Raw genomic sequence first — 27,732 nt, forward strand, 5'->3', positions numbered from 1 at the left:
TCATACAGTTTGTAATTATGGATACATGAAAACTGTATACACTATTTCAAATTCAGCTTTTTGAAAATGACTATCAAACCATTGTCAATTTTGAAAATATTTTTAATGAGGTATAATTCACATACTATAAAACAAACATATTTTAAGCACTAAGTTCATCAGTTCTGACAAATGCATACATTGTATAATCTAGACCACAATCAAGGAATATCACTATTCCCACAAAAATTCCCTCCTGTTCTTTCCTACTGAATTCCTTTTCCCCACCAAAGCAAGAAGAAATCAATCTTGATTATGATAACCATAGATGATATGGTTTGGCTGCATCCCTACCCAAATCTTATCTTGAATTGTAACTCCCACAATTCCCACGTGTTGTGGGAGGAACCCAGTGGGAGATGACTGAATTATGGGGTGTGTCTTTCCTGTTCTGTTCTTGTGATAGTGAATGAGTCTCATGAGATCTGATGGTTTTAAAAATGGGAGTTTCCTGCACAAGCTCTTTCTTTGCCTGCCATCATTGATGTAAGACATGACTTGCTCCTCCTTGCCTTCTGCCATGATTTTGATGCCTCCCCAGCCACGTGGAACTATGAGTCCAATTAAACCTCTTTCTTTTGTAAACTGCCCAGTCTTGTCTTTATCAGCGGCATGAAAAAGGACTAATACAGTAAACTGGTACTGGGAGTGGGGCGTTGCTGAAAAGGTACTCAAAAATGTGGAAGCAGCTTAAAAAGTGGGTAAAAGGCAGAGGTTGGAATAGTTGGAGGGCTTAGAAGAAGATACCAAAATGTGGGAAAGTTTGGAACTTCCTAGAGACTTGTTGAATGGCTTTGACAAAAATGCTGACAGCAATATGAACAATAAGGTGCAGGCTGAGGTAGTCTCAGATGGAGATGAGGAACTTGTTCCCAAACTGGTGTAAGGGTGACTTTTGTTATGTTTTAGCAGAGACTGGTGGCATTTTCCCCTGCCCTAGAGATCTGTGGAACTTTGAACATGAAGAAGATGATTTAGGGTATTGGAGGAAGAAATTTCTAAGCAGCAAAGCATTCAAGAGGTGACCTGAGTGCTGTTAAAAGCATTGTTTTATAAGGGAAGCAGAGCATAAAAGTTTGGAAAATTTGCAGCCTGGCAAGGTGACAGAAAAGAAATCCCATTTTCTGAGGAGAAATTCAAGCTGGCTGCAGAAATTTGCATAAGAAACAAGGAGCCAAATGTTATCCCCAAGACAATGGAGAAAATGTCTCCAGGCATGTCAGAGGTCTTCACGGCAGCCCCTCCTATCACAGGCCTGGAGGCCTAGGAGGAAAGCATGGTTTCGTGGGTCAGGCCCAGGGTCCACGTGCTGCATGCAGCCTAGGGACTTGGTGCCCTGCATCTCAGCCACTCCAGTCATGGCTGAAAGGGTCCAATGTAGAGCTCAGGCCATGGCTTCAGAGGGTGCAAGTCCCAAGCCTTGGCAGCTTCCATGTTGTGTTGAACCTGTGAATGCACAGAAGAATTGGAGTTTGGGAACCTCTGCCTAGATTTCGGAAGATGTATGGAAATGCCTAGATGCCCAGGCAGAAGTTTCCTGCAGGGGTGGGGCCTTCATGAAGAACCTCTGCTAGGGCAGTGTGGAAGGGAAATGTGGGGTCAGAGCCCCCACACAGAGTTGCTACTGGGGTACCACCTAGTGGAGCTGTGAGAAGAGGACCACTGCCCTCTAGACCCCAGAAGGGCAGATCCACTGACAGCTTGCACCGTGTGCCTGGAAAAGCCACAGATACTCAATGCCAGCCCATGAAAACAGCCAGGAGGGAGGCTGTACAGGGGCGCAGCTGCCCAAGACCATGGAAACCCACCACTTGCATCAGCATGACCTGGATGTAAGAGAGTCAAAAGAGATCATTTTGGAGTTTTAAGATTTGATTGCCCGGCTGGATTGCGGAATTGCATGGGGCCTGTAGCCCCTTTGTTTTGGCCAATTTCTTCCATTTGGAATGGCTGTGTTTACCCAATGCCTGTACTCCCACTGTATGTATCTAGGAAGCAACTAACTTGCTTTTGATTTTACAGTCTCACAGGAAGAAGGGACTTGCCTTGTCTCAGATGAGATGCTGGATGTGGACTTCTGAGTTAATGCTGAAATGAGTCAATACTTTGGGGGAACTGTTGGGAAGGCATTATTGGTTTTGAACTATGAGAACACGAATGAGATTTAGGAGGGGCCAGGGGCAGAAAAATATGGTTTGGCTGTGTCCCCACCCAAATCTCATCTTAAATTGTAACTGCCACAATTCCCACGTGTTGTGGGAGGAATCCGGTGGAAGGTGATTGAGTTAAGGGGGCAGATTCATTTCCTGTGAGTGAATGAGTTTCACGAGATCTGATGGTTTTAAAAACAGGAGCTCCCTGCATAAGCTCTCTCTTTCTTTGCCTGCAGCTATCAAAGAAAGGCATGACTTGCTCCTTGCCTTCTGCCATAATTCTGAGGCCTGCCCAGTCACATGGAACTGTAAGTCCAGTTAAACCTCTTTCTTTTGCAAATTGCCCAGTCTTGGGTATGTCTTTATCAGCAGCATGAAAGTGGACTAATACAACAGATTATTAGTTTTATTAATTCTAGAACTTATCACAAATGGAATCAAACAGTATGTGCTTCTTTCACATACAAGGAATTTTGAGACAAATCCATACAGTTTCATAGATCACCCCTTTTTATTGCTTAGTAATAATTCATTGTATGAGTAATGTTAAGAATCAAGATGCTATGAACGTTCTTATACAAGGCTTTTTGTCAACATGCTTTCATTTCTCTAATATAAATACCCAGAAATGAAATTTATAGGTTATGGGATAACAGTTTGTTAACATTTGAAGGAACTGCAAAACTGTTTCCCAAAGTGGTTGTATCATTTTACATATACAACAAGGTGTTAAGAGTTTCAGTTGGTGCATATCCTTGCTAACATTTGGTGCTGTAAGCCATTTTCATTTTACTAATTCTAATGGAAGTAAGATAATACCTCACTGTGGTTTTAATTGGAAATTCTACAATGAATAATGACGCTAAGCACTTTTTCATATGAATACTGGCCATATGTATATATTCTTTATGAAGTAACTGCTCAACAGTCTGCATATAACTTTGTCTTCCTTAGTATACTCGATATAAAAGTACTTTCTGTAGTCCCACTAAGATCCTGAAGAAGCTTGTGATCGAATCTGGTCTAAGGTCTTTATTTGCTGAAATTCTCTAATCATTAATAACCAAACACTACCACCTTGTTATGTTTACATCTTTGCTTATCTTTTTTTTTTTTTTTTTGAGACACAGGGTCTCACTCTGTTGCCCAGGCTAGAGTGCAGTGATACAATCACAGCTCACTGCAGCCTCAAGCTCCTGGGCTCAAGCAACCCTCCCACCTCAGCCTCCCAAGTCACTGAGACTACAGGCAAGTGCTACCACACCTGGCTGATTTTTGTATTTTTTGTAGAGAGAGGGTTTTGTCTTGTTGCCTCAGCAGGTCTCAAACTGCTGGGTTCAAGCAAACTGCTCACCTCAGCCTCCCAAAGTGCTGAGGTTACAGGTGTGAGCCATCGTGCTGAGCCCATCTTTTTCATTCCTAAACAAATTCTATTAACATACCTCATGGGGTGAATAAAATCACCTATTACATCATATTTGACTAGACGTAAAATTGGTTTTTTTTTTCTGTACTTTTACCTTCTTTCATTGAGGCCTAAACTAGAGATGAAATAATACTTTTGTGGCAATTCTGTTTTAAACATTAACCGGAATAAGTAGGACACTGGCTGAAGCTTAAATATTTTGGTATTGAAACCTGTTATAATACTTGGTTGAGCCATATGAAATCACCATTTTTACAGGTCAAAATGTTCAAATGTTAACAATTTCATATGGTTTCATGAAACTTAACTACTTTTATTGTTTTGTAAATCACATACTAAATCTTGTTTCAACTTAAAGTATAATTCTTTATATATGAGTTAATTGCTTCCTATCTATTCATCTAATATATATATTTATATTATTAATTTTGCAACTAGCAGAAATGGAAATTGCTATATAACAGTACAAGTTTTAAGACTGTGGTGATGTTATGGTATGAAATTTTCAGTAGAAGATCAACTATGTAAAATTATCCCTTTCTGGTGGATTCTCATTTTTTAAAAAATTCCATTTGATTTTTAATTTACAAAGTTCAGTTATATTTCTAAATTTATCAATTATTAAGAAGGCTGACTTACTGGCTTTAGAAAACAGAACCCTAAAGACCAGATAATTTTTGTTATATAATGCTCTTTTAAGAATTAGGTAGAAGTATGTTTCCAACATCAGCTGATCACCAAGAAAATAATACTGTTAAAGAAATTGTTTTAAGAAAAAACAAGAGGCTTTTAATTTACTAGTAAAAAATAATATTTACTAGCTAAGAAGAGCACCTAAATGCAACCTATTAAATGAAAAAGTCAAAGTCAAAATCTTATTTGCTTTACTTGTTCTTTCAACTTGATTTTTTCTTTTCTTTTTTTTTGAGATGGAGTCCACTCTGTTTCGCCAGGCAGGAGTACAGTGGCGTGATGTCCGCTCACTGCAACTTCTGCCTCCTGGGTTCAAGTGATTCCCTTGTCTGTCTTCTGAGTAGCTGGGACTACAGGCACGCACCACAACGCCCAGCTAATTTTTGTATTTTTAGTAGAGATGGGGTTTCACCATGTTGGCCAGGATGGTCTCAATATCTTGACCTCGTGATCTGCCCGCCTCGGCCTCCCAAAGTGCTGGGATTACAGGCGTGAGCCACCACGCCCGGCCATCACTTGATTTTCTAAAAGAATCTCTTGCTAAAAAGATGAGTGCCTCTTACAAAACTCCACTTCACATAAACTTGCATGTTTAATTGAAAAATGCTTTGACAACATCTATCAGCCTTAAGATAATCACTCCCCTGCAATGTAAAACAAAAAACAAACATTCTTGCTCCTGTCAAACTCAGTTCTGCTTCTCCATAATTTGAATCCAGTGATCCTGGCTCAGCCTTTGAGATATTCTTCCACAAATCTATCTTCTAAATGTCCGAAGACATTTATGTCTGAGTAAATTTCTGCTAAAGCATTTTCAGTTCATTCAATCGTCTTCTTTGTGGTTGTTCCCATAATGGACTTCACTATATTAATGTTTCTTTTAGAGTTTGCCATTCAAACAGAAATACCATGCTCCAGGGATGATCTCATCCAAGTCAAATGAGATGATGCCCCACATTATTTTAGGCACTAAATATATATTAGTGACAACTAAGATCCTTATCTTTATGAGGAGGCAAAAATCATTACAATGTTTTCTACATTCAACCTTTGCAACAATGAGAGACCTATGTGAACAAGACAGTTTACTATGTTTGTCAATAACAGTTCCACTGTGTTGGGTTAAAGCTAATTGGAATGTCATGTCATAGTACATCTCATTTATAATAAGCATAAACACATGTAACTGAAAATTTGAGATAAATTACCGTCCTTCGCCAGAAAATATGCATTTAATATTCACCTAAAATCTATTCCTTACAAGTTGAGGCCTTTCACAGGTGCCTGCAGCCCCTCTTACAGATCTTAGAGCCATACTATTCACTATTACATCACCAATTGTTTAGCATAGTACCTATTACACAGGCACCTATGTAACAGAATTTATAAATTTAATGAAATAAAGGAATGTTAGTATGACAATCAGGTGTTGAAAAATTGAATTTTATTATACAAAACCAGAGAGTCAATAAACCAAATGATTTCTGAATGGTCCCAAATATTTCTACATTATTTGGGCAATGTTCCCTGGCTCACTGTAAATAGAAATATATGTATTAATAGATGCCATCAAAATGGCTAAAAATAACCTGGCACCACTTTCTAAAGAAATTTGTGGTTGTGAAAATGAGAAAAGTATAGGACGGGCCTGGAGGCTCACATCTGTAATCCCAGCACTTTGTGAGGCCACAGCAACTGAATAGCTTGTGCTCGGGAGTTCGAGACCAGCATGGTCAATGTGGCGAAACCCCGTCTCTACTAAAAGTACAAAAATTAGCCAGGCGTGGTGGTTCACACCTGTAATCCCAGCTACTTGGGAGGCTGAGGCAGAAGAACTGCTTGAACCTGGGAGGCAGAGGTTGCAGGGAGCTGAGATTGTACCACTGCACTCCACACTCCAGCCTGGGTGACAAAGCGAGATCTTGTCTCCAAAACAAAAAAAGGGAAAACTGTGTGTAGGCATTATTCTACACAAGCATCTCCTTCTAAACAACTGCCACATACACCATTTTGTTTATCAAAAACAAATTTTAACAAATGGAAAGAAGTTTTGTGTGTGTTGGGGTGTGTGTGTGTGTGTGTGTGTGTGTGTGTGTGTGTGTGTGTGTGTTTTAAAAGGGCAGAAGCCCAAGGAATAAAACATGGAGAAATGGTTAAGCATGAGAAGAGGTGAAAGCAACACCACGGAAATTTTCCGACCTTTCTGCTGATAGGTATTTCTTTAGTGAATAAACTAAATTTCAGTCTTTGGAATTACAAAGGTTTTGTAAGAAAAGCGAATAGTTGGCCGGGCACGGTGGCTCACGCCTGTAATCCCAGCACTTTGGAAGGCCAAGGCAGGCAGATCATAAGGTCAGGAGATCCAGACCATCCTGGCTAATACAGTGAAACCTCGTCTCTACTAAAACTAAAAAAAACTTAGCCAGGCATGGTGGCGGGCGCCTGTAGTCCCAGCTACTCAGGAGGCTGAGGCAGGAGAATGGCATGAATCCGGGAGGCGGAGCTTGCAGTGAGCCAAGATCATGCCACTGTACTCCTGCCTGGGCGACAGTGAGACTCTGTCTCAAAAAACAAAAGAAAAGCGAATAGTTAAAAAGTTAAAAAGGTGGAAATAAAAAGAGAAAAGGTTTATTGAGTATGTATTACAGTGCCAGCACCATTTCTCATACATTCCTCGCGACAACTTTTTGAGGAAGTATTATCACTTTCATTTTAAAGTATAGGAATGTAACTCTCAGAAACATTAAGTACAGTTAGTCCTCCATATCCACAGATCAAAATATTTAGAAAAAAATAAACTAAAGCTAATACAATAAAAATACAAGCTAAAACTACAGTATAACAATTTTATACCTAGCATTTACATTGCATTAAGTATTATAAGTATATGGGAGGATGTGCACAAGTTACACACAAATATTATGTAAAGGGCTTAACCATTTGCAGATTTTGTTATTCATGAGGGTCCTGGAACCAGTGCCCCATGGATACCAAGGGACAAATGGTAAGTGGATGAACCCAGATTCAAAAATAACTATTAACTCTAAAATTTCACATCATGCATTAAGGTATAATCTACTTAAAACAGTACACATTAGACCTTTTTTGTTTTTTGAGATGGAGTCTCGCTCTGTTGCCCAGGTTGGAGTGCAGTGGCGTGATCTTGGCTCACTGCAAGCTCTGCCTGCTGGGTTCAAGCGATTCTCCTGCCTCAGCCTCCCAAGTAGCTGGGATTACAGGCGTGTGCCACCACATCCAGCTAAATTTTTTTGTATTTTAGTAGAGACGGGGTTTCGCCATGTTGGCCAGGATGGTCTCGATCTCCCGACCTTGTAATCCGCCCACCTCAGCCTCCCAAAGTGCTGGGATTACAGGCGTGAGCCACCGTGCCCAGCCTTCCAGTTCTTTTTATTTTGAACTCCTCTCATAAATTACACCTCTGCCTCACAGGTTCAAGCAATTCTCCTGCCTCAGTCTCCCGAGTAGCTGGGAGTACAGGTGTGTGCCACCATGCCCGGCTAATTTTTTGTATTTTTAGTAGAGATGGGGTTTCACCATGCTAGCCAGGCTAGTCTCGAACTCCTGACCTCATGATCCTCCCGCCTCGGCCTCCCAAAGTACTGAGATTACAGATGTGAACCACCGCACCCACCCCATTAGACATCATTTTAAACAACTGTGACTTATCAATAGTAATCGTTATTTCACTGTCATATTTTCTTCATCTACAAAGAAGAAAAGAATGTTTTCAACAACTACACAAGGTTAATATGGGAAATAATAGAAACAGTGGTATAATGTCATGAATAGATCATATTTGGTCTTTGTATTCAAAGGAGAAATGGTAAATAAATTTTAGTTTAGGACTACTTTGTTTACTTGTGTTTAGCAAATTAATTACAAGGAAAATAATGTAATGATACATGCTTATAAAACAATCTCCCATGAGATTAATCAATATACATTTATTCTTAGGGAATGAAAATTGAGCTTTTCTACGGCTTATTTCTTCAAAGCGTTAATAAATAATCACTAAAAGAAGCTGCTGAAATTCAAAATGGGACAAAAAACAGATATGAGTTAATGTCAAGAAAGTTTTTCATAAGCTAGCGGTTAGATAGCTATGAGTTTTCCCTACTTTATAGGACCCCTGATATCTTCCAAATTAATATATACTGTATTTGTGGAATATTTCTAAATAATAAAGTTACAGTGACAGAAAACTAAAGACACAAAGATTCTGTAATAATGGTTCTAGTATTACTCACAGGGTTTTTTTTAAAGTTATATTTCATGGTTACATACTAAATGTTTCTGTTCAAATATATTTGTCAACACAAATTAAAAAATCAAGATTTTTAAAAAGAGAACTATGACAAAAAAGTGCAATGTTCCCAAGATTTCCTCAGAACTCCAATAAAGAAATGTATGCACAGCAAATAGAATATATACTGTGTCAAGATGAAATGAATAAATTAAAATAATTAGAACTAGTTAACGCTGAATAGAAAACTACAGCTAAAGGCTGGGCGTGGTGACTCACGCCTGTAATCCCAGCACTTAGGGAAGCCAAGGCAGGTAGATCATTTGAGGTTGGGAGTTCGAGACCAGCCTGACCAACATAAAGAAACCCTGCCTCTACTAAAAATAACAAAATTAGCTAGGCGTGGTGGCACATGCCTGTAATCCCAGCTACTCGAGAAGCTGAGGCAGGAGAATCACTTGAACCCAGGAGGCAGAGGTTGCAATGAGCCAAGATTGCATCATTGCACTCCAGCCTGGGCAACAAGAGCGAAATTCTGTTTAAAAAAAAAAAAAGAAAACTATAGCTAAATAAGAACCAAACAATGCTTTTCTTGTGCTTTTGTCTAACAATGTATTTTTCTGTCCATATAACTATTCAGATTCTGGCTTCCTGATGTATAAGGTATGTGTATATAATATGGACTGAACTGCTGAATATTTTCATTTACTTGAGAAATAAAAAACTAAGTGCGCACTATGGATACTATGCTGGATACTAGGTGAGGCCTTGAAAACTCCCAAAACCCACAAACAAAAAAATCACTTCTGTCTCATAGATAACATCCTAGTTTTTAAACGAGATCAATGTATAAAACACATAAATAAGTGTAAAAAGGTTTAGATACCTGACAATGCATTTCCATGAAGAGCCATCTTGATCATCTTGTTCTTCTATGTACATTCTGACATTGTGATCTTGATCCAATTGGTACCAGTACATGAGGCCATCTTTGTCTCGCCCAATTGGCTGGAGACGCATAGTATCGGCATCCTCCTCATTAATAATATTCTTGAATTTGAGATTGTCATCAAACTGACACTCGCAGAGGTACTGAAAAATAGTCATAACACGGCAAAAATATTTCTCCGTCACAATAAATATGATACAACCGTAGAATTGATTCAGGGAAAGCAGTGGACAGAACACACATGCTGCATTCCTTCTTTCACTATCCTCTCCCCACTTTCATACATACTGTTTAGAATAGCCAACATTTTAAGGAATATTTTATATTAACACCATACCAATTTATAGGTTTAACACAATCACTGACACACAAATCAAGTTTTATTTCAAAAGGAATGAGCCCGTTTGCACTAAAAACTCCCAAATCATCTCATGGTGTAAGATTTTCTGTTTTAGGCCAGGCACAGTGGCTGACACCTGTAATCCCAGCCCTTAGGGAGGCCAAGGCAGGAGGATCGCTTGAGTCCAGGAGTTAAAGACTAGCCTGGGCAACATGGTGAAACCCTGTCTCTACAAAAAATACAAACATTGGCTAGGTATGGTGGTGCATGCCTACAGTCCCAGCTACTCTGGGAGGTTGAGGATGAGGTGAGCTATGATCTCACCACTGCACTCTGGCTCAGGCAACAGAGCAAGACCTTGTCTCAAAAAAAAATTTTCTATTAAATAAGTTTCATGTAGTTTTTTTCCATTTTCCTTATTTAAAATGACAAATAAAAATTGCATATATTTATGGTATACACCATGGTATTCTGATATATGTGTCTAGTGTGGAATGGCTAAATCAAGCTAATAAACACATCTACTACTTAATGTATTTAGAATTTTTAGTGGTGAAAACATTTAAAATCTAGCCCCTTAGCAATTTTCAAATATACTTTATATTGTTATTATCTACACTCACCATGTTGTACAACTGATCTCCTGAACTAATTCCTCCTGTCTGACTTTTTGTAGCTTGGGCCAGTATCTCCCCAGTCTACCCCTCACCTCCCTAATCCCTGGTAATCACCACTCTACTCTGATTCTATGAGTCTGACTCTTAGATTCCACATTAAGTAATATCATGGGGTATTTCTTTCAGTGCCTGGCTTATTTTACTAACATAATGTCCTCCAGGTTCAACCTTATTGTGATTAATGCTGCAGTGAACACGGGAGTGCAGATACCACTTCAAGAAACAAATTCTACTTCCTTAGGATATATATCCAGTATTAGGATGCTGAATTATATGGTAGTTCTATTTCAAATTTTTTGAGGAACCCCCATGCTATTTTTCATAATGGCCGAACTAATTTACATTCTCACAATCAGCACACAAGGGCTCCCTTTTCTTTCTTGAGACAGAGTCTCATTCTATCACCAGGCTGGAGTGCAGGGGTGTGATCTCGGCTCACTGCAACCTCTGCCTCCTGGGTTCAAGCGATACTCCTGCCTCAGCCTCCCGAGTAGCTGGGACTACAGGGGTGCACCACCATGCCCAGCTAATTTTTGTATTTTTAGTAGGGACAGAGTTTCATCATGTTGGCCAGGATGGTCTTGATCTCTTAACCTCGTGATCTGCCCGCCCCAGCCTCCCGAAGTGCTGGGATTACAGGCATGAGCCACTGTGCCTGGCCTCAAAGGTTCCCTTTTCTGTACATCTTTACCAAACTTGTTATCTCTTGTCTTGTCTTTTTGATAATAGCCATCTTAACAAGCACGAAGTGATATTCCATTGTGGTTCTAAAATGCATTTGCCTGATAATTAGTGATACTGAGCATTTATTCATATATCTGTTGGCCATTTCCTACGTCTTTTTCTGAGAAATGTCTATTGAAGTCCTTTGCCCATTTTTAAATCAGATTGTTTTCTTGCTGTTGTTTGAGTTCTTTATATGGTTTGAATATTGAACTCTTCTAGTAGTTTTACACTTTCGGGTCGGTCTTATATTTAAGTCTTTAATCCACTAAGATAATTTTTGTGTATGGTGTAAGATAAGGGTCTAATTTCATTCTCCTGCATGTGGATGACCAGTTTTCCCAGCACCATTTATTGAATAGACTGTCCTTTGCCCAGTGTGTAATCTTGACACCACTGTCAAAAAGCGACTGACCATGAACACGTGAGTTTGTTTCTGGACTTTCTGTCCTGTTCCAGAGGTCAATGTATCTGCTTTTTACCAGTACCATGTTGTTTGATTACTACAACTTAGTAGATTCTGAGATCAGGTAGCATGATACCTCCAGTTTTGTTCTTTTGGCTCAAGACTGCTTTGGTTATTCAGGTTCCTATGGTTCCATATGAATTTTAGGATTGTGTTTTATTTCTGTGAACAATGCCACTGGAATTTGATAGGGATTGCAATGAATCTGTAGGTCACTTTGGGCAGTATGGACATCTTAACAAGATTAATTCTTCTAATCCATGAACGCAGGACATCTTTTCATTTGTCTTTTTTTTGAGACAGAGTCTCGCTCTGTTGGCCAGGTTAGGGTGCAGTGGCGTGATCTCAGCTCACTGCAAGCTCCGCCTCCTGGGTTCATGCCATTCTCCTGCCTCAGCCTCCCAAGTAGCTGGGACTACAGGCGCCTGCCACCACACCCAGCTAATTTTTTTGCATTTTTAGTAGAGATGAGGTTTCACGGTGTTAGCCAGGATGGTCTTGATCTCCTGACCTCGTGATCTGCCCGCCTCGGCCTCCCAAAGTGCTGGGATTACAGGCATGAGCCACCGCACCCAGCCTCATTTGTATTTTCTTTCATTAATGTTTTGTAGTTTTCAGTACAGAGATCTTTTACCTCTTTGGTCAAATTTACTCCTAAATATTTTATTTTTTGATACTATTGTAATGAATTGGTTTTTATAATTTCTTTTTTGGATAGTCTGTGATTTGTGAGTAGAAACACTTCTGATTTTTGCATATTGATTTTATATCTTGAAATTTTACTGAATTCATTTATTAGTTCTAATAGTCTGTTGGTTGAGCCTTTAGGCTTTTTTATACATAAAATCATGTCATCTGCAAACAGTGACAATTTAACTTCTTCCTTTCCAATTCCGATGACTTATTTCTTTTTGTACCTAATTGTTCTGGCTAGGACTTCCAGTACTATGTTGAATATAAGTGGCAAGTGGGTGTCCTTGTCTAGCTCCTGATGTTAAAGGAAAAGCTTTCAGTTTTTCACAGTTGGGTACCATGTAAGCTGTGGGGTTGTCTTATATGGCCTTTATTGCACTGATACATATTCTTTTCATACCTAATTTGTTGTGAGTTTTTATCATGAAAGCAAAGTTGAATTTTCTCGAATGTTTTTTCTGCATATATTCATATGATCATATAATATTTGTCCTTCATTCTCTTAATGTGGAGCATCACAACTTTATTTAATTAATTAATTAATTTTTTGAGACAGAGTCTTCTCTGTCACTCAGGCTAGAGTGCAGTGGTGCGATCTCAGCTCACTGCAACCTCTGCCTCCCGAGCTCAAGCGATTCTCCTGCCTCAGCCTTCCTAACAGTTGGACTTACAGGTATGCGCCACCATGCCCAGCTGATTTTTGTACTTTTAGTAGAGATGGGGTTTCACTATGTTGTCCAGGCTGGTCCTGAACTCCTGACCTCTAGTGATCCATCTGCCTCAGCCTCCCAAAGTACTGGGATTATAGGCGTGAGCCACCCCCGCCTGGCTTATTTATTTATTTTTTAAAGACAGAGTCTCACTCTGTTACCCAGGCTGAAGTGCAGTGGCACGATCACAGCTTAAGCAATCCTCTGCCTCAACCTCCCCAGTAGCTAGGACTACAGGTACACAACACCACACCCAGCTAGCCAGCTTTTTAAAATATTTTGCAGAGAAGTGGTCTCGCCGTGTTGCCCAGGTTGGTGTTGAACTCCTGGGCTCAAGTGATTCTCCTGCCTCAGCTTTCCAAAGTGCTGGGATTACAGGTGTGAGCCACTGTACCTGGCCATGTATCACATTTATTGATTTGCATATGACAAACAATCCTTGCATTCCGGGATAAATCCCACTTGATCATGGTGAATGATCCCATTTATGTGCCGTTAAATTTGGTTGCTAGTATTTTGTTAAGGATTTTTGCATCTATGTTCATCGGGAATATTTCTTTCCTTATAGTGTTTGTGTCCAGCTTTGGGATCAGTATAATGCTGGCCTTGTAAAATTAGTCTGGAAGTATTTTCTCCTCTTCAGTTTTTTAGAAGACATTGAGAAGGACTAGCATTAGTTATTCTTTAAATGTCTGGTAGAATTCAGCTGTGAAGCCATCATACCCTGGGCTTTTCTCTGATGGGACATTTTTGACTGCTGGTTCAATTTTCTTACTTGTTATTGGTCTGTTCAGATTTTCTATTTCTTTGTAATTCAGTCTTGGTAAGACGCATGCTTCTAGTATTTATCCATTTCTTTCTATATAATCCAAACAATTGTTCATAGTTGTTTCTTTGATCCTTTGTATTTCTGTGGTATTAGTTATAACGTCTCTACTTTAATTTCTGATTTAAGTCTTCTCTCTTTCTTAGCCTAGCTAAGGGTTGTCAGTTTTGTTTATATTCTCAAAAACCAACTCTTAAGTTTTGTTTATCTTTTCTACCATTTTTTTAGTCTCTATTTCATTTAATTTTACTCATATCTTGGTTATTTTCTTCCTTCTACTAAGTTTGGGTTTAGTTTGTTCTTCCAGTTTCTTGCAGTGTAAAATCAGGTTGTTACTTGAGATTTCTTCTTTTTTAATGTGGCCATTGATTGCTATAAATTTCCCTCTTAGATTTGCTTTTGCTGCATTTTGTAAGTTCTGGCATGTTGAGTTTCCATTTTCATTTCTCTCAAGAATTTTAAAATTTCCTTTGGATTTTTTTTTTTTAACATGCTGGTTATTTTCAGGATACATGGTATAAAACTTTCTATAATCTTTCTTCCAGGTTTTAGGTGAACATTATTCTTCAAAGGACTATCTGTTTTTGAAAGCCTGAGACATATGCAGTTTTCAAGGAAGGTAGATTTTCACTGATAGCTGGCTCTGGAGAATTCTCTTAAAAAAAAGATATTCACATACTAGACTGGAAGAACTAACTAATTTTTGGTTATATATTTCGTATATGATTAGGGTATAAGTCAAATTTCTTCCTGGGTATCACTGCCCAGGCAGACAACACATTAAGTTACTTCCTATTACAGCCCTTATGCCTTTGCCTATGTCAGCTATCCCAGTGGTCTCTAAACATTTTTGATCAAGCATCCTTACTACTAAAAAAATTTGTAACACATCCTGAAAAGTTATATGTGTGTATTATATCCACTTTCTTATGTATTTACATAATACACTAACATATATATATGCACTAATATACAATATATGTAATACTAAAGTATTACATACGTTTCAGCAGCATCCCCCTAACCTAGAGGTCAGTATGGATACTAAAGTATTACAAACATTATAGGAATGCACAAAAAGGTATTTCAAAAATTGGGATTAATAAAAGTTATGAGTATAATTTCTATAACTTTGACTAGCAAGGAATCACCCTAATTACCCCCTTGGGACCACAAGCTGGTCTAGAGACAGATGAACCTGCATGATTATACACTCTGAAATCTGAGTTTACTATGACATTTGGTTTTTTTTTTTTTTTGAGATGGAGTCTTGCTCTGTCGCCCGGGCTGGAGTGCGGTGGCCGGATCTCAGCTCACTGCAAGCTCTGCCTCCCGGGTTCCCGCCATTCTCCTGCCTCAGCCTCCCGAGTAGCTGGGACTACAGGCGCCCGCCACCTCCCCCGGCTAGTTTTTGGTATTTTTAGTAGAGACGGGGTTTCACCGTGTTAGCCAGGATGGTCTCGATCTCCTGACCTCGTGATCCGCCCGTCTCGGCCTCCCAAAGTGCTGGGATTACAGGCTTGAGCCACTGCGCCCGGCCAACGTTTGGTTTTCTAAGGCATCTTTTTGATCTTGAAGACTTCTGTGTAGGCACCAACAGCAATCAACATCTAACAGCAAAATAACACCTACTCTATAGTCTTATCTATCTCCAAAATAATAATATGTATACTGACATTATATTTTAAGGTTCATCACAAAATCTTGAGGTCTTTTGAATAAAGAAGCCTACTTACAAAATACTATAAATTTTATAAGTAGCAAAAACTTCATTAATGTTTTCACAAAGAATATTTTTCCCCACTATTATGCTGGCCACTTTGCTACTAATTAGGGCCAACAATAGGAAGTGGGCAGGAAAAGAAAGGAAAATTCAAACTTGTAAAAAAGCCTACTTTGAGATGACCCATTGAAATCAAGTTGGTTTGGTTATGTGAGGGTTGTATTAAGTACAAAATGACATGCTCCCAGTCATCCAGAAAATAGTATCAAATTGCTAATTTAGTAAATCAGTAGAAAATTATCCACAGTTTATAGTATATAGTATATAGTAATGAAGGTTGAAAACAATGAATAAAACTAATTTGGACCAACTGCTTGCCCATGTTATTACTGTCCCTACAAGAAGAGATAATTAAACCTAGATATACGTATGCATTAAAAAAAAACAGTACTTTAAAGAATAGATTGTTTGTCACCAAAAAATAGACTCCTCTTCTGCTAATAATAAAAATGTCTACTTTTAATTTATTTTCCAATTTAACCAGAAGTCAAAAATTAAATTTTAAATTAAAATAACTGTAACAAATAATAAATTTATTACCTTTAAGAGTGCTAGTTTGCATTCAACACTCATTTCAAGATAGCCCTTCTTCTCCATCTCCCATGCCCAGGTACTGTTAAACTCTTGGCATATCTGTCAGATAAAGTTAACATCTTAATACATGAAGGCAATTTCTGTTTTATTTATATTGGTAGGCTTGTACAATTATGCTATCTATTCTTGTTAATACATGTTTATAAAGAAAAGAGGTTTACACCAAACAGTCCAATCCAACTGCACCCTAAAATGCATACTACTTAAAATGATGAAAAGTATTTACTATTGTTTGAAAACCGAATTTAGGGTAAGAAGGGATCTCTGTAGCTCTCTTCTCTGCTATCAAGAACTTTATACATACTTTCTAGACACATTTCCCACATGAGAGTAATTATTTGATCCCATCTCTCCAAATGGCTGGAAGTTCCTTTAGGACGATGACAAAAATTTATTCATCTTTATGCCTAGGACAGAATTAGTTCAAAAAACATGCCAAATTGTATGCATACTTTTAACCATGCCTCTCTCGAACTCATTATTCTACTATATAGGAGTAAAGCTAAAATTCCATTCTTGGCATATGAAAACTTACGTAACTTGGCTTTAAGATAAACGTCTAGGCTTCTCTTTCTACACAAGCATTTCAGGCAAACCAGAGCCACTGTAACAGACCAAAGAAGATCTGAATAACCACTGCACTTCAAAGCCAGTGCAAGAAACTTTTTCTCATTTTAGCAGCATCCCCCTAACCTAGAGGTCGGAGGAAGCCAGTAAGGGAAGTTAACACACAGTGAAATGCAAATGGGTTCTATGAAATGCAAACAGGTTCTATGACCTCTGTGAGTTAGTTTTCTCAGCAATAAAACCAGAACAGTAATAATATTATCTTAAAGGCCATTAAGTAGGCATAAAATGATACAAAATGCCAGCAATTTCACATATTTCTTGCAATTCAAGGAGCAAAGAGCATAATGAGGGCCGAAGGAGAAGAACCAACACAAGGCAAGAGATTAACCTGGAGTACAGGGAATGAGATAGACAGGAGAAAAACAAGCTGGCTCTCTCAGGTGGGTTACCCTTTTCCTAGCCTGCACTAGTGTCATCTCTTTTCATCGATTTGTGTAATAAAATAATAGATTAGTATTAATATAGAAAAAGAATACAAAACAAGCAGTATGGCCAGGAACAATATAATAGAGGATCTTTTTTTTTTGAGATAGGTCTCACTCTGTCACCCAGGGTAGACTACAGTGGCACAATCACATATCACTGCAACCTTGACCTCTCTAGGCTCAGGTGATCCTCCTACCTCAGCCTTCCGAGGAGCTGGGGTTACAGTCACGTGCCACCACGCCTGGCTGATTTTTGTATTTTTTGTAGAGACAGGGTTACTCCATGTTGCCCAGATGGACAATGGACAGTCTTAAAAGACTCACAGGAAGCATAAGTTTCTCATTCTCTAGAATATATTACTTCCTCTGGCTGACAGTGTTATGTTTAGAGAGAGAGAGAAAAAAAAAAAGATATACAGAAAAAGGGAAAAATAGAAATATTACACGAGGAAGACCCTAAAGTTATTACATCAAAAGCTAAAATGTCAGAATCTGAATAGACACTTTACCACAATGAGAAAGATAGTAATAAATGTTGGTGAGGATATAGAAAATTTGAATGCTCACAGGTTGTTAGTGAGAACGTAAAATGGTACAGTTGCCTGGGAAAACAGCTTGGCAGTTTCTAAAATGTTAATATTTAGTTACCATATGACTTAGCCATTATACTCCTATTTACACGAGACAGAGGAAAACATGCATCCACACAAAAACTTGTATACAAATGTTCCTAGCAGTATTATTCACAACTGCCAAAAGGTGGAAGCAACCCAAATGTCCACTAACAGGTGAACGGATAAACTGTGGTACATCACACAATGGAATTTTATATAGCCATAAAAAGAAATGAGGTAATGATATACTATAGCATGGATGAGGCTTGAAAACATCTTAAGTGAAAGAAACCAGACACAAAAGGCCACATATTGCATGATTCCATGTATATGAAATGTCTAAAACAGTCAAATCCATATAGGTAAAAGTAGATTCACAGTTCCCACTGGATAGGGGAAGGAAGGAATGGGAAGTCACTGCTGATGGGTAGGCAGTTTCTTTTCAGAGTAATAAAAGTGTTCTCAAATTAAGATAATTATGATGGTTGTACATTCCCTGTAAATACACTAATAAACACTAAATTGTTTATTTTTAAAGGGTAAATTTTCTGGTAGGTGAATATGTCAAATTTTTAAAAAAGAGAGACAATCAACAATGCAGAGTCCTGCTATGACCTGAATGAAGCATTTATTGAGTGCTTGGTTGACTACCAGGCCCCTAGAAGAAGATAACATCGGCTGACTATCCCAGAGGCTAATGCCAAGTATGGGAAGCTCATCCTTAGTATCTGAGAGGTGAAAAATGACATAGCTCCAACGTTTGGCCAACAAACCAGATACGGAAGCACAGCCAATGGCTCACGGTGTCACAAATTCCAAAAACAACAACTACTGATTTGCATCTATGTGTAAAAGGGGAGGATAAAAAAAGAGAAATGGATATAAAGATGATAAAAATCCTTTGCCCCCACACTGCTTAACTTAAATTTGCTGACCTTTATTTATAGCATTTAGGGTACAACACATTTGTCTTGCAGATTTCAAAGATAAATTTACTACTCATTTTGTATTTCTGAAACGGAGTCTCACTGTCACCCAGACTGGAGTGCAGTGGTGCGATCTCGGCTCACTGCAACCTCCGCCTCCCAGGTTCAAGCGATTCTCCTGCCTCATCCTCCCGAGCAGCTGGGACTACAGGCGCCCGCCACCATGCCTGGCTAATTTTTGTATTTTTTATAGAAACGGGGTTTCACCATATTGGCCAGGATGGTCTCGAACTCCTGACCTTGTGATCCACCTGGCTTGGCCTCCCAAAGTGCTGGGATTACAAGCGTGAGCCACACGCCCGGCCCATTTTGTATTTCTTTAAGGGCAATTTAGACATACTGCTGTGCCATTTGATGTTAAAAAAAAAAAAAAAAAAAATCCACTAATTAGCTATGCACAAAACAGCCATAACCTACTGTTACCACAAAATGAACACTGCAAATAAAACTTGCAAATAAAAAGATTATTCAAAAAGACATCTAAATAATTCTTAGGCAAAACTATCTAATCTACACCCAGGATAAACAAACTTTTTCTCAGGGCCAAAACAAGAAATAATTTAGGCACTGTGGGCCATAGGGTCTCTCTTGAATCTATTCAAATCTACTATCATGGTGCAAAATCAGCCATAGAATATACATAAATGAATAGCATGGCTGTATTCCCGTAACACTTTGTTTATGGATAATGAAATTTGAATTTAATCTTTACATGTCACCAAATATTATTCTTCGAGTTTCTCTCCAAATTATCTAAATACGTAAAAACCATGCTTGGCTTTTTGAGACAGGTACGAGGCAGGATGTGGCTCATGAGCTATAATCTGCCTAGGCAGCCAGACATTAGCTGTGTCTATCAGAGACTGTCTATAACGGTGAATTCTTGGGTCCTGGAAGCAACCAGATCCTAATTACATTGGTAATTCATATTAATTCCCCATGCTCCAACTTGATTCAGACCAAGAAGCCTTATAATTATAATTTGGTTTTACATGCAATTTCTCTTGAGGGAGAGAATGTTCTAATATCCAAAACATGAACAATTTGACATAACATTCATACCTATTATCACCATAAATCATTATTCTATAATGCTTGTTTTGTTTGATTCTCTATAAATCTAGCTGACAGGTCAGGTCCTATTGCATTCTCCTGCATGGTGCTTGAGGGACAACCGTTCTCCTGATATAACACCAGAATCAATGTTTGGTGCCTTCAAGGGTGAAGGTCAAATATGTGGCCAGGGAGGCATCCTGGCCACCAGTCTACTGCCATTCCAATACCCCCTGCATCTTTTCCTCCTAACCTCTACATACAGGTAAACAAAGCGGAGGATAAGGATGGAAAATGTTGGGTGGGAGCTTTATTAAAGGTTCCATATCAGCTCAATATATATAGGAAAGGTGACTTCACATGCCTACAGAGCAAATATATACACTTTATCTCAGTGGGATCATTAACTGATTTATCTTGGATTTATATAAACAATCAAAGTACCAATAATTCTTTTGGATAACTCATAAGAAATTTAAAAAGAGATTCTAAGAGCCTAAGGTCTCATCCCTGGGGGGAGCTAGCCCCCATTAAGTTCCAGTCTGGAAAAACCCAAGGCTCTCAAAGGAATTTACTTCTGATTCCAGCCAACATCTGACTGAAGACAGGTCGCAGACCTTCCCTTCCCATTTATTAAACAAACAAATTTAAAATTGTAAATCCTTCTTCTGTACCCTTGAGATGCATATGTATCTCCTAAGACTCAGAATATCTTTCTGAAGGACCTGAAGGCCCTTCCTTTGAAATGTAACCAACAGACAGGGCCTTAGCCTACCAGTCTCTGTGAGAGGGTAGACGCCTAATTTCCATTAATGCTAGTTAGAAGACAAAAATGACATAATCATAGAAAGTCAACAACGTTCTTAGCTGCTTTTTAAATTTTTCACTTCCATAACTTGACTAAAGCTCCCCCATTCCTCCCACTCCTCTCCCTATTCCTTCTTTCTCCCTTATAAACACCCAGTCACCTCTGCACAAATTCGAACACAACACAGCTCCTTCCTGTACTGCGATAGTTACTAAGTAAAATCTGTCTTTATCAGCTTTAACTAGTGTCAGGCTTTATCTTTGACAAGGGGAATCCTTGGAGATCATTTAGATCCAAATCCTTATTTTACAATTGAGAAACATAAAGTTGATAGAGATTCACTTAACCAGTGATTCCACAAATATTACTCTGTGCAGACTAAATGGCAGTAACTAACTAGTCTAGGAGCTCAGATACCGTGGTGAAAAAGACAACCCATTGAAACTGATACAGGAGAGTGAAAGAAATTATTTAGGCAGATAGTGAGGGCAAAAGAGTCCTCAGCAGAACTTCCCTTGTAACAAATAGCAGCCCAAGAAGTTATTTATTTTTCTAACAAAGAACAGCCTGAAAAAATCGAGCTGCAAACATAAATATGGAGGCTGAAAGCTTGCACGGGGGAATGCTGGCAGCTGTGCCAATAGAAAAGGGCTACCTGGGGGCCAGGCATGTCCACCATGGAAACTCCATCTTCCCTTTTTCATTAGCACGTGCACAGTAAGAAAGAAATGGGGAACATGGCACAGCTCAGGCTGAAAACTCGCCTGCATAATAAAAGACTAAGGTGGGGGATGCCAGAGATTCGCTCCTATGCGAATGGCACACCTGTTCTTAACTGGTTTTTCATGCCCTATGTAGATCAGACACCACCTCCCCATCATTTCATCTATAAAACCTCCTGCATGTCACAGTAGATTGGCAACCCATTTTTCTGGGACCCCTCTCTGTGGCTGAGAGCTATTCTCTCTTTTGCCTATTAAACTTCCACTCTTAACCTCACTCTCTGTGTAACTGAGTCCTTGATGTCCCTGGCTGTGAAACAATAAACCTTGGATGTCACCCCAGATAAGGTCGCAAACTGTCAGAGGCATCTGAACCAGAGCAGCTTCATGTTGAATAGGAGCTGAGTAAAATAAGACTGAGACCTACTGGGCTGCATTCCCAGGAGGTTAAAGCATTCTAAGTCACAGGACAAGACAGGAGGTCGGCACACGATAAAGATCATAAAGACTTTGCTGATAAAACAGTCAAGAAGCCACCCCAAACCCCCCAAAAGCACAAGATGGCCACGAGAATGACCTATTTGTCCTTACTGCTACACTCCCCCTGGACCAAAACAGTCTACAAAAGAGATGGCAACACCAGAAAGTTACCCTATATGGTCTAAAAATGGGAGGCATGAATAATCCATCCTTTGTTTGGCATATAATCAAGAAATAACCATAAAAACGGGCAAGCAACAGCCCTCAGGGTTGCTCTGCCTATGGAGCAGCCATTCTTTTATTCCTTTACTTTCTTAATAAACTTGCTTTCATTTTACCTTATGGATTTGCCTCAAATTCTTTCTTGTGTGAACTCCAAGAACACTCTCTCTTGGGGTCTGGATTGGGACCTCTTTCTGGTAACAAAATCGCCTTTGCAAAAATTATACTAGTGAGAACATTATGGCAATGGGGGAGATCTGATCTAGCCAACTCCCATCTTACCTTTAATCTGCCCTTAATTATTCCTGGGCTTAAATTTTGGGAGACATTTAGTTTACAATTTAAATGACAAAGGCCCTTCCCCAAAACTCAACTGCCTTTTTGTAAAGCTAATGAGACACCACTAGGCTAGGAGGACAGAGGAGCCTGAACTAACTAAGGTGTGCAAACTTGTCCAACGCGTGGCCCACACCAGGATGGTTTTAAATGCGGCCCAATACAAATTTGTAAACTTTTTTAAAACATGAGAGTTTTTGTGTTTTTTAAAGCATATCAGCTATCATTCATGTTAGTGTATTTTACGTGTGCCCCAAGGTAACTCCTCTTCTTCCAATGTGACCCAGAGAAGCCAAAAGACTGGACTCCCCCGGTACAGGTAAAGGACTGCCAGCCATTATTCAGAAGGTAAAAAGACATGCAACTTCTCCAATTATTCCTGCAGATAACATCACTATTGTGCAACCTAAGATTGGCATTTTGAGAGGTCTTTCCAGGTTTGTTGCATGTCTAATGACCAGTGGCTCCACCTGGACCTGCCAACCTGTGGCCCCACCCAGCAACGACCAAGTATGCAGGAAGACCATTTCTCTTGCATCTCCAACCAATAAGCAGTAAGCAACCATTGCCTAGCCACTCCGCCCCTTCCCCTAAACTGTGTTTGAAAAATCCTAGCCCCCAAATGCTAGAGGAGACTAATTTGAATAATAATTATGACTCTGGTCTTCCCTTTAGCTGGTTCTATCTTGGTAAAACTCTTCCACTACTGTAATTCCCCTGCTCTGCGTGGACAATGGGCATTCGGTGGTTCCACTATCATGATGGAGGTTATATCCTATGAGGCAGTCAAACAGGAAAACTAGTAAGAAAATATCAAGCACTAAAAATGATATGCTGAAAATAAAAAAAAGTAATGTGATACAGAAAGTATGAGTACTACTTTGGGCACTTACTGAAGACCTCATTAAAAAGTTGACATTTGGCTGGGCGCGGTGGCTCAAGCCTGTAATCCCAGCACTTTGGGAGGCCGAGACAGGCGGATCACGAGGTCAGGAGATCGAGACCATCCTGGCTAACACGGTGAAACCCCGTCTCTACTAAAAAAATACAAAAAACTAGCCGGGCGAGGTGGTGGGCGCCTGTAGTCCCAGCTACACGGGAGGCTGAGGCAGGAGAATGGCATAAACCCGGGAGGCGGAGCTTGCAGTGAGCTGAGATCCAGCCACTGCGCTCCAGCCTGGGCGACAGAGCGAGACTCCGTCTCAAAAAAAAAACAAAAAAAAGTTGACATTTGAGACTGGTGTAGGTGACTCATGCCTGTAATCCCAGCACTTTGGGAGGCCGAGGTAGGAGCATCACTTGAACCCAGGAGTTTGAGACCAGCCTGGGTAATGTAGGGAGACTCTGTGTCTACTAAAACTTTTAAAAATTAGGGCTTGGTGTGTGGTGATTCAGTTCTGTAATCCCAGCACACTGAGAGACCAAGGCAGGAGGATCGCTTGAGTCCAGGAGTTTGAGACCAGCCTGGGCAACATGGCAAAACCCTGTCTCTACAAAAAATGAAAAAGAATTAGCCAGGCATGGTGACGCATGCCTGTAGTCCCAGTTAAGGTTGTGGGGTTGGGGTGACGGGGCGGGGCTGAGGCAGAAGCCAGGGAGATGGTGGTTGCAATGAGCTGAGATCACACCACAGCATTCCAGTCTAGGCGACAGTGAGACTCTGTGCCAAAAAAAAAAAAAAAAACTCATAAAAACAAAAACTAAAACTAACAAAATCAGCAGGCATGGTGGCTCATGTGTGTAGTCCCAGCCTGGTATGGCAGTACACACCTATAATCCTAGCTACTAGGGAGGCTGAGGTGGGAGGACTGCTTGAGCCCAGGAAGTCAAGGTTGCAGTGACCTGAGATCTTGCCACTGCACTCCAGCCTGGGTGAGACAGTGAGACTCTGTCTCAAAAAAGAAAAAAGACCAGTGTAAATTAACTAGACTAAGGAGGCAAGTGGCAAAAGACAGGGCAAAATAGATAACCAAAGGCCAAATTATGTAGGTCAGGGTAAGGAATTAAGATTCTATTTCAAATATGATGGGATACCACTAAAGGATTTTAAATAAGGGGAAAATAGTATGATCTGAATTACGCTTCATTTGAAATCATGGCTGCTGTGTAGAAAATGGATTGCAGAGGGGCAAGAAGGGGAAACTAAGAAACCAACCTGAAGGCCAATGGTGGCATGCATTATGAGGGTAGTGGCGATCAGAGAGAAGTAAGCTGTGATTTGGAGGTAGAATTATCAGGACAGCTGATGGAACAGATGTGGAGGGTAAGTGGAAAGAAAAATCAAGGGTAACCCCTGGATTTATCAAGGTTCCCCGGCTTAAACAAACAGGAAAAATGCTTTTAACTAAGGTATTAAAACTGGGAGAAGGAAGTTAACGCAAGATTTGTTTGTACATAAAGATGATGGTATGTATCAGACATCTAAAAAGTGTGTTGCTGAAAGTCATTCAGTGATCTTCTGACTGGGTCACACTGTCTTTACTCAAACCTTTCAAATCTGAATCAAGATTTTTTTTTTTTTTGAGATGGAGTCTTGCTCTGTTGCCCAGGCTGGAGTGCCATGGTGTGATCTCAGCTCACTGCAACCTCTGCCCCCTGGGTTCAAGCAATTCTTCTGCCTCAGCCTCCCAAGTAGCTGGGACTACAGGTACACACCACCACACCCGACTAATTTTTGTATTTTTAGTAGAGACAGGGTTTCACCATACTGGCCAGGCTGGTCTCAAACTCCTGACCTCGTGATCTGCCTGCCTTGGCCTCCCAAAGTGCTGGGATTACAGGTATGAAGAAGAATTTAATAGCTGAGCTCTGGGAAGTGAAGAGCTGCATCTTACTCATATTCGTATCCCTTGACAAAGTTTGAGACAAAGAGCAAGTACAAAACAAACATGATGAGTATTCAAAAGACACACAAAGGTACTGTTTTTATCTTAATTTTAAAAAATTACCTTAACTAGCAATAATTTCTTTAGGTAACACAACACATCCTAAAGAAACTTTTCAGGCCAGGCGTGATGGTTCACGCCTGTAATCCCAGCACTTTGGGAGTGCGAAATGGGCAGATCACCTGAGGTTGGGGGTTTGAGACCAGCCTGACCAACACAGAGAAACCCTGTCTCTGCTAAAAATACAAAATTAGCCGGGCGTGGTGGCACATGCCTGTAATCCCCAGCTACTAGGGAGGCTGAGGCAGGAGAGTCGCTTGAATCCAGGAGGCAGAGGTTGTAGTGAGCTGAGATCACACCACTACACTCCAGCTTGGACAACAAGAGCAAAACTCTGTCTCAAAACAAAACAAAACAAAAAGAAACTTTTCAATTTTTACTAGAATAATAACATTTTTTGCATATTTACTATGAGCCAAATACTATTCTAAATACTTTAAAATATTAACTCAGTAAATTCTCATAACGACCTTTTCAGTAATTCCACAAACATTTACTATGTGTAGACTATATGGCTGGAACTAGTCAAACGCTTGGATACCATGGTGAAGAAGACAATTTGTCATCATGGAGGCACTAAAATGGGTAAACTAGTAAGAAAATATCAAGCAGTGAAAATGCTACACTGAAAAGAAAATAGTAACATGATAAAATTCTCTAACAACCCTTAGATTGAAAGTAATGTTAACCTCAGGAGGAAAGTAGGGCAAAGTGGATATGTACTTTACTCAAAGAATGAGAGAAACAGGAATTGCAATAATCATTCTGGAGGACTCGAGCATTTATGGAACAGTGCTACAAGACATACCCCGTTTTAAATACTGGAAGGGCAAAGATGGATTAAAAGTCTCTGCTCCAAGAATTTCAGAATCCAGAGAGGAAGAGACAATTCGTAAACAAACAATTATCCAGGGAGAAGTAGTCAGTGAGTTATCTACAAAGTGAGTAACTGACATAGGTATAAAGTACTACGAAAACAGACAGGAAACACTAACTCAAGCCAAGGGATGAAGGGAGACCAAGGAAACTTTTCTTCAGGTGGTAACATCTGTGCTAGGACCAGAAGGATGATTGAGGTTTAAATGGATAAGGAAGTACAGCTCATTTCAGAAAGAAAAAAAACTGTGTTTTTTTTAAGGGGAGATGTGAATGATTATGGCATGTTCTGTCACGGTGGAGTTGAATACAGTTCCTTATGCTAGAGCCCTAGCATAAAGGCTAGCATAGAGCCCTGGCATAAACGTTTTTGGGATTGGCAATGGACAGAGACAAGACCATGAAGGAAGACAGTGAGCAGGTCTATGAACGTGGGTCATGCCTACTAAATATGGAGACCCAACGAGGCTCTGGAGGTACTAATAGGAAACAGACCCGGGGCCAAGCGCGGTGGCTCACACCTGTAATCCCAGCACTTTGGGAGGCCAAGGCAGGTGGATCACGAGGTTAGGATATCGAGACCATCCTGGCCAACACGGTGAAACCCCATCTCTACTAAAAATACAAAAATTGGCTGGGCGAGGTGGTGCATGCCTGTAATCTCAGCTACTTGGGAGGCTGAGGCAGGAGAATCACTTGAACCCAGGAAGTGAAGGTTGCAGTGAGCCAAGACTGCGCTACTGCACTCCAACCTGGTAACAGAGCGAAAGTCCGTCTCAGAAAAAAAAAAGAAAATAGTCCTGTTGGCACTGCAGGACAGATAGGAACACAGAAACTGATGTCAAGAGAACAACTAAAGCCTGTTGTAATAATTCAAAGGAAAGGTAACAAAGCTTGAGCTACACTGTGGCAGAGGATATTCAAGAGAAGTCAGATTCAGGCTGAGTGTGGTGACTCATGCTTGTAATCCCAGCACTCTGGGAGGCTAGGAGATCACTTGAGTTCAGGAGTTCAAGATCAGCCTGGGCAACATAGTGAGACACTGTCTCTAAAATAAAAAAATTTAAAAAATTAGCCAGGTGTGGTAGCGTGAGTCTGTAGTTCCAGCTACTGGGGAGGATGAAGTAAGTGGAACGATCACTGAGCCCAGGGGATCAAGGCTGCAGTGAGCTGTGATTGCGCCACTGCATTCTAGACTGGGCAACAGAGGGAGATCCAGTATTTTAAAAAAAAAAGAAGGTAGATTCAGATTGATTGTGCAAATATCTTAAAAGCAGTAACAAGTTTACATCGTTTTAC

General features: G+C 39.9%; 1 protein-coding gene across 1 annotated transcript in view; it reads right to left on the minus strand.

Annotated features, from left to right (window-relative positions):
* RSF1 (remodeling and spacing factor 1) overlaps nucleotides 1-27,732 on the minus strand; it is a 159,646-nt gene that overhangs the window by 67,450 nt on the left and 64,464 nt on the right. The window contains exons 3-4 of the mRNA XM_023209328.2: nucleotides 16,283-16,375; nucleotides 9,462-9,667 (exon numbers count right to left, since the gene is read on the minus strand). Coding sequence (XP_023065096.2) covers nucleotides 9,462-9,667; nucleotides 16,283-16,375 — 299 coding nt within the window. The remainder of the gene's footprint in view (nucleotides 1-9,461; nucleotides 9,668-16,282; nucleotides 16,376-27,732) is intronic.

The sequence above is a fragment of the Piliocolobus tephrosceles genome, chromosome 13 (assembly GCF_002776525.5).
Source record: "Piliocolobus tephrosceles isolate RC106 chromosome 13, ASM277652v3, whole genome shotgun sequence".
NCBI lineage: Eukaryota > Metazoa > Chordata > Mammalia > Primates > Cercopithecidae > Piliocolobus > Piliocolobus tephrosceles.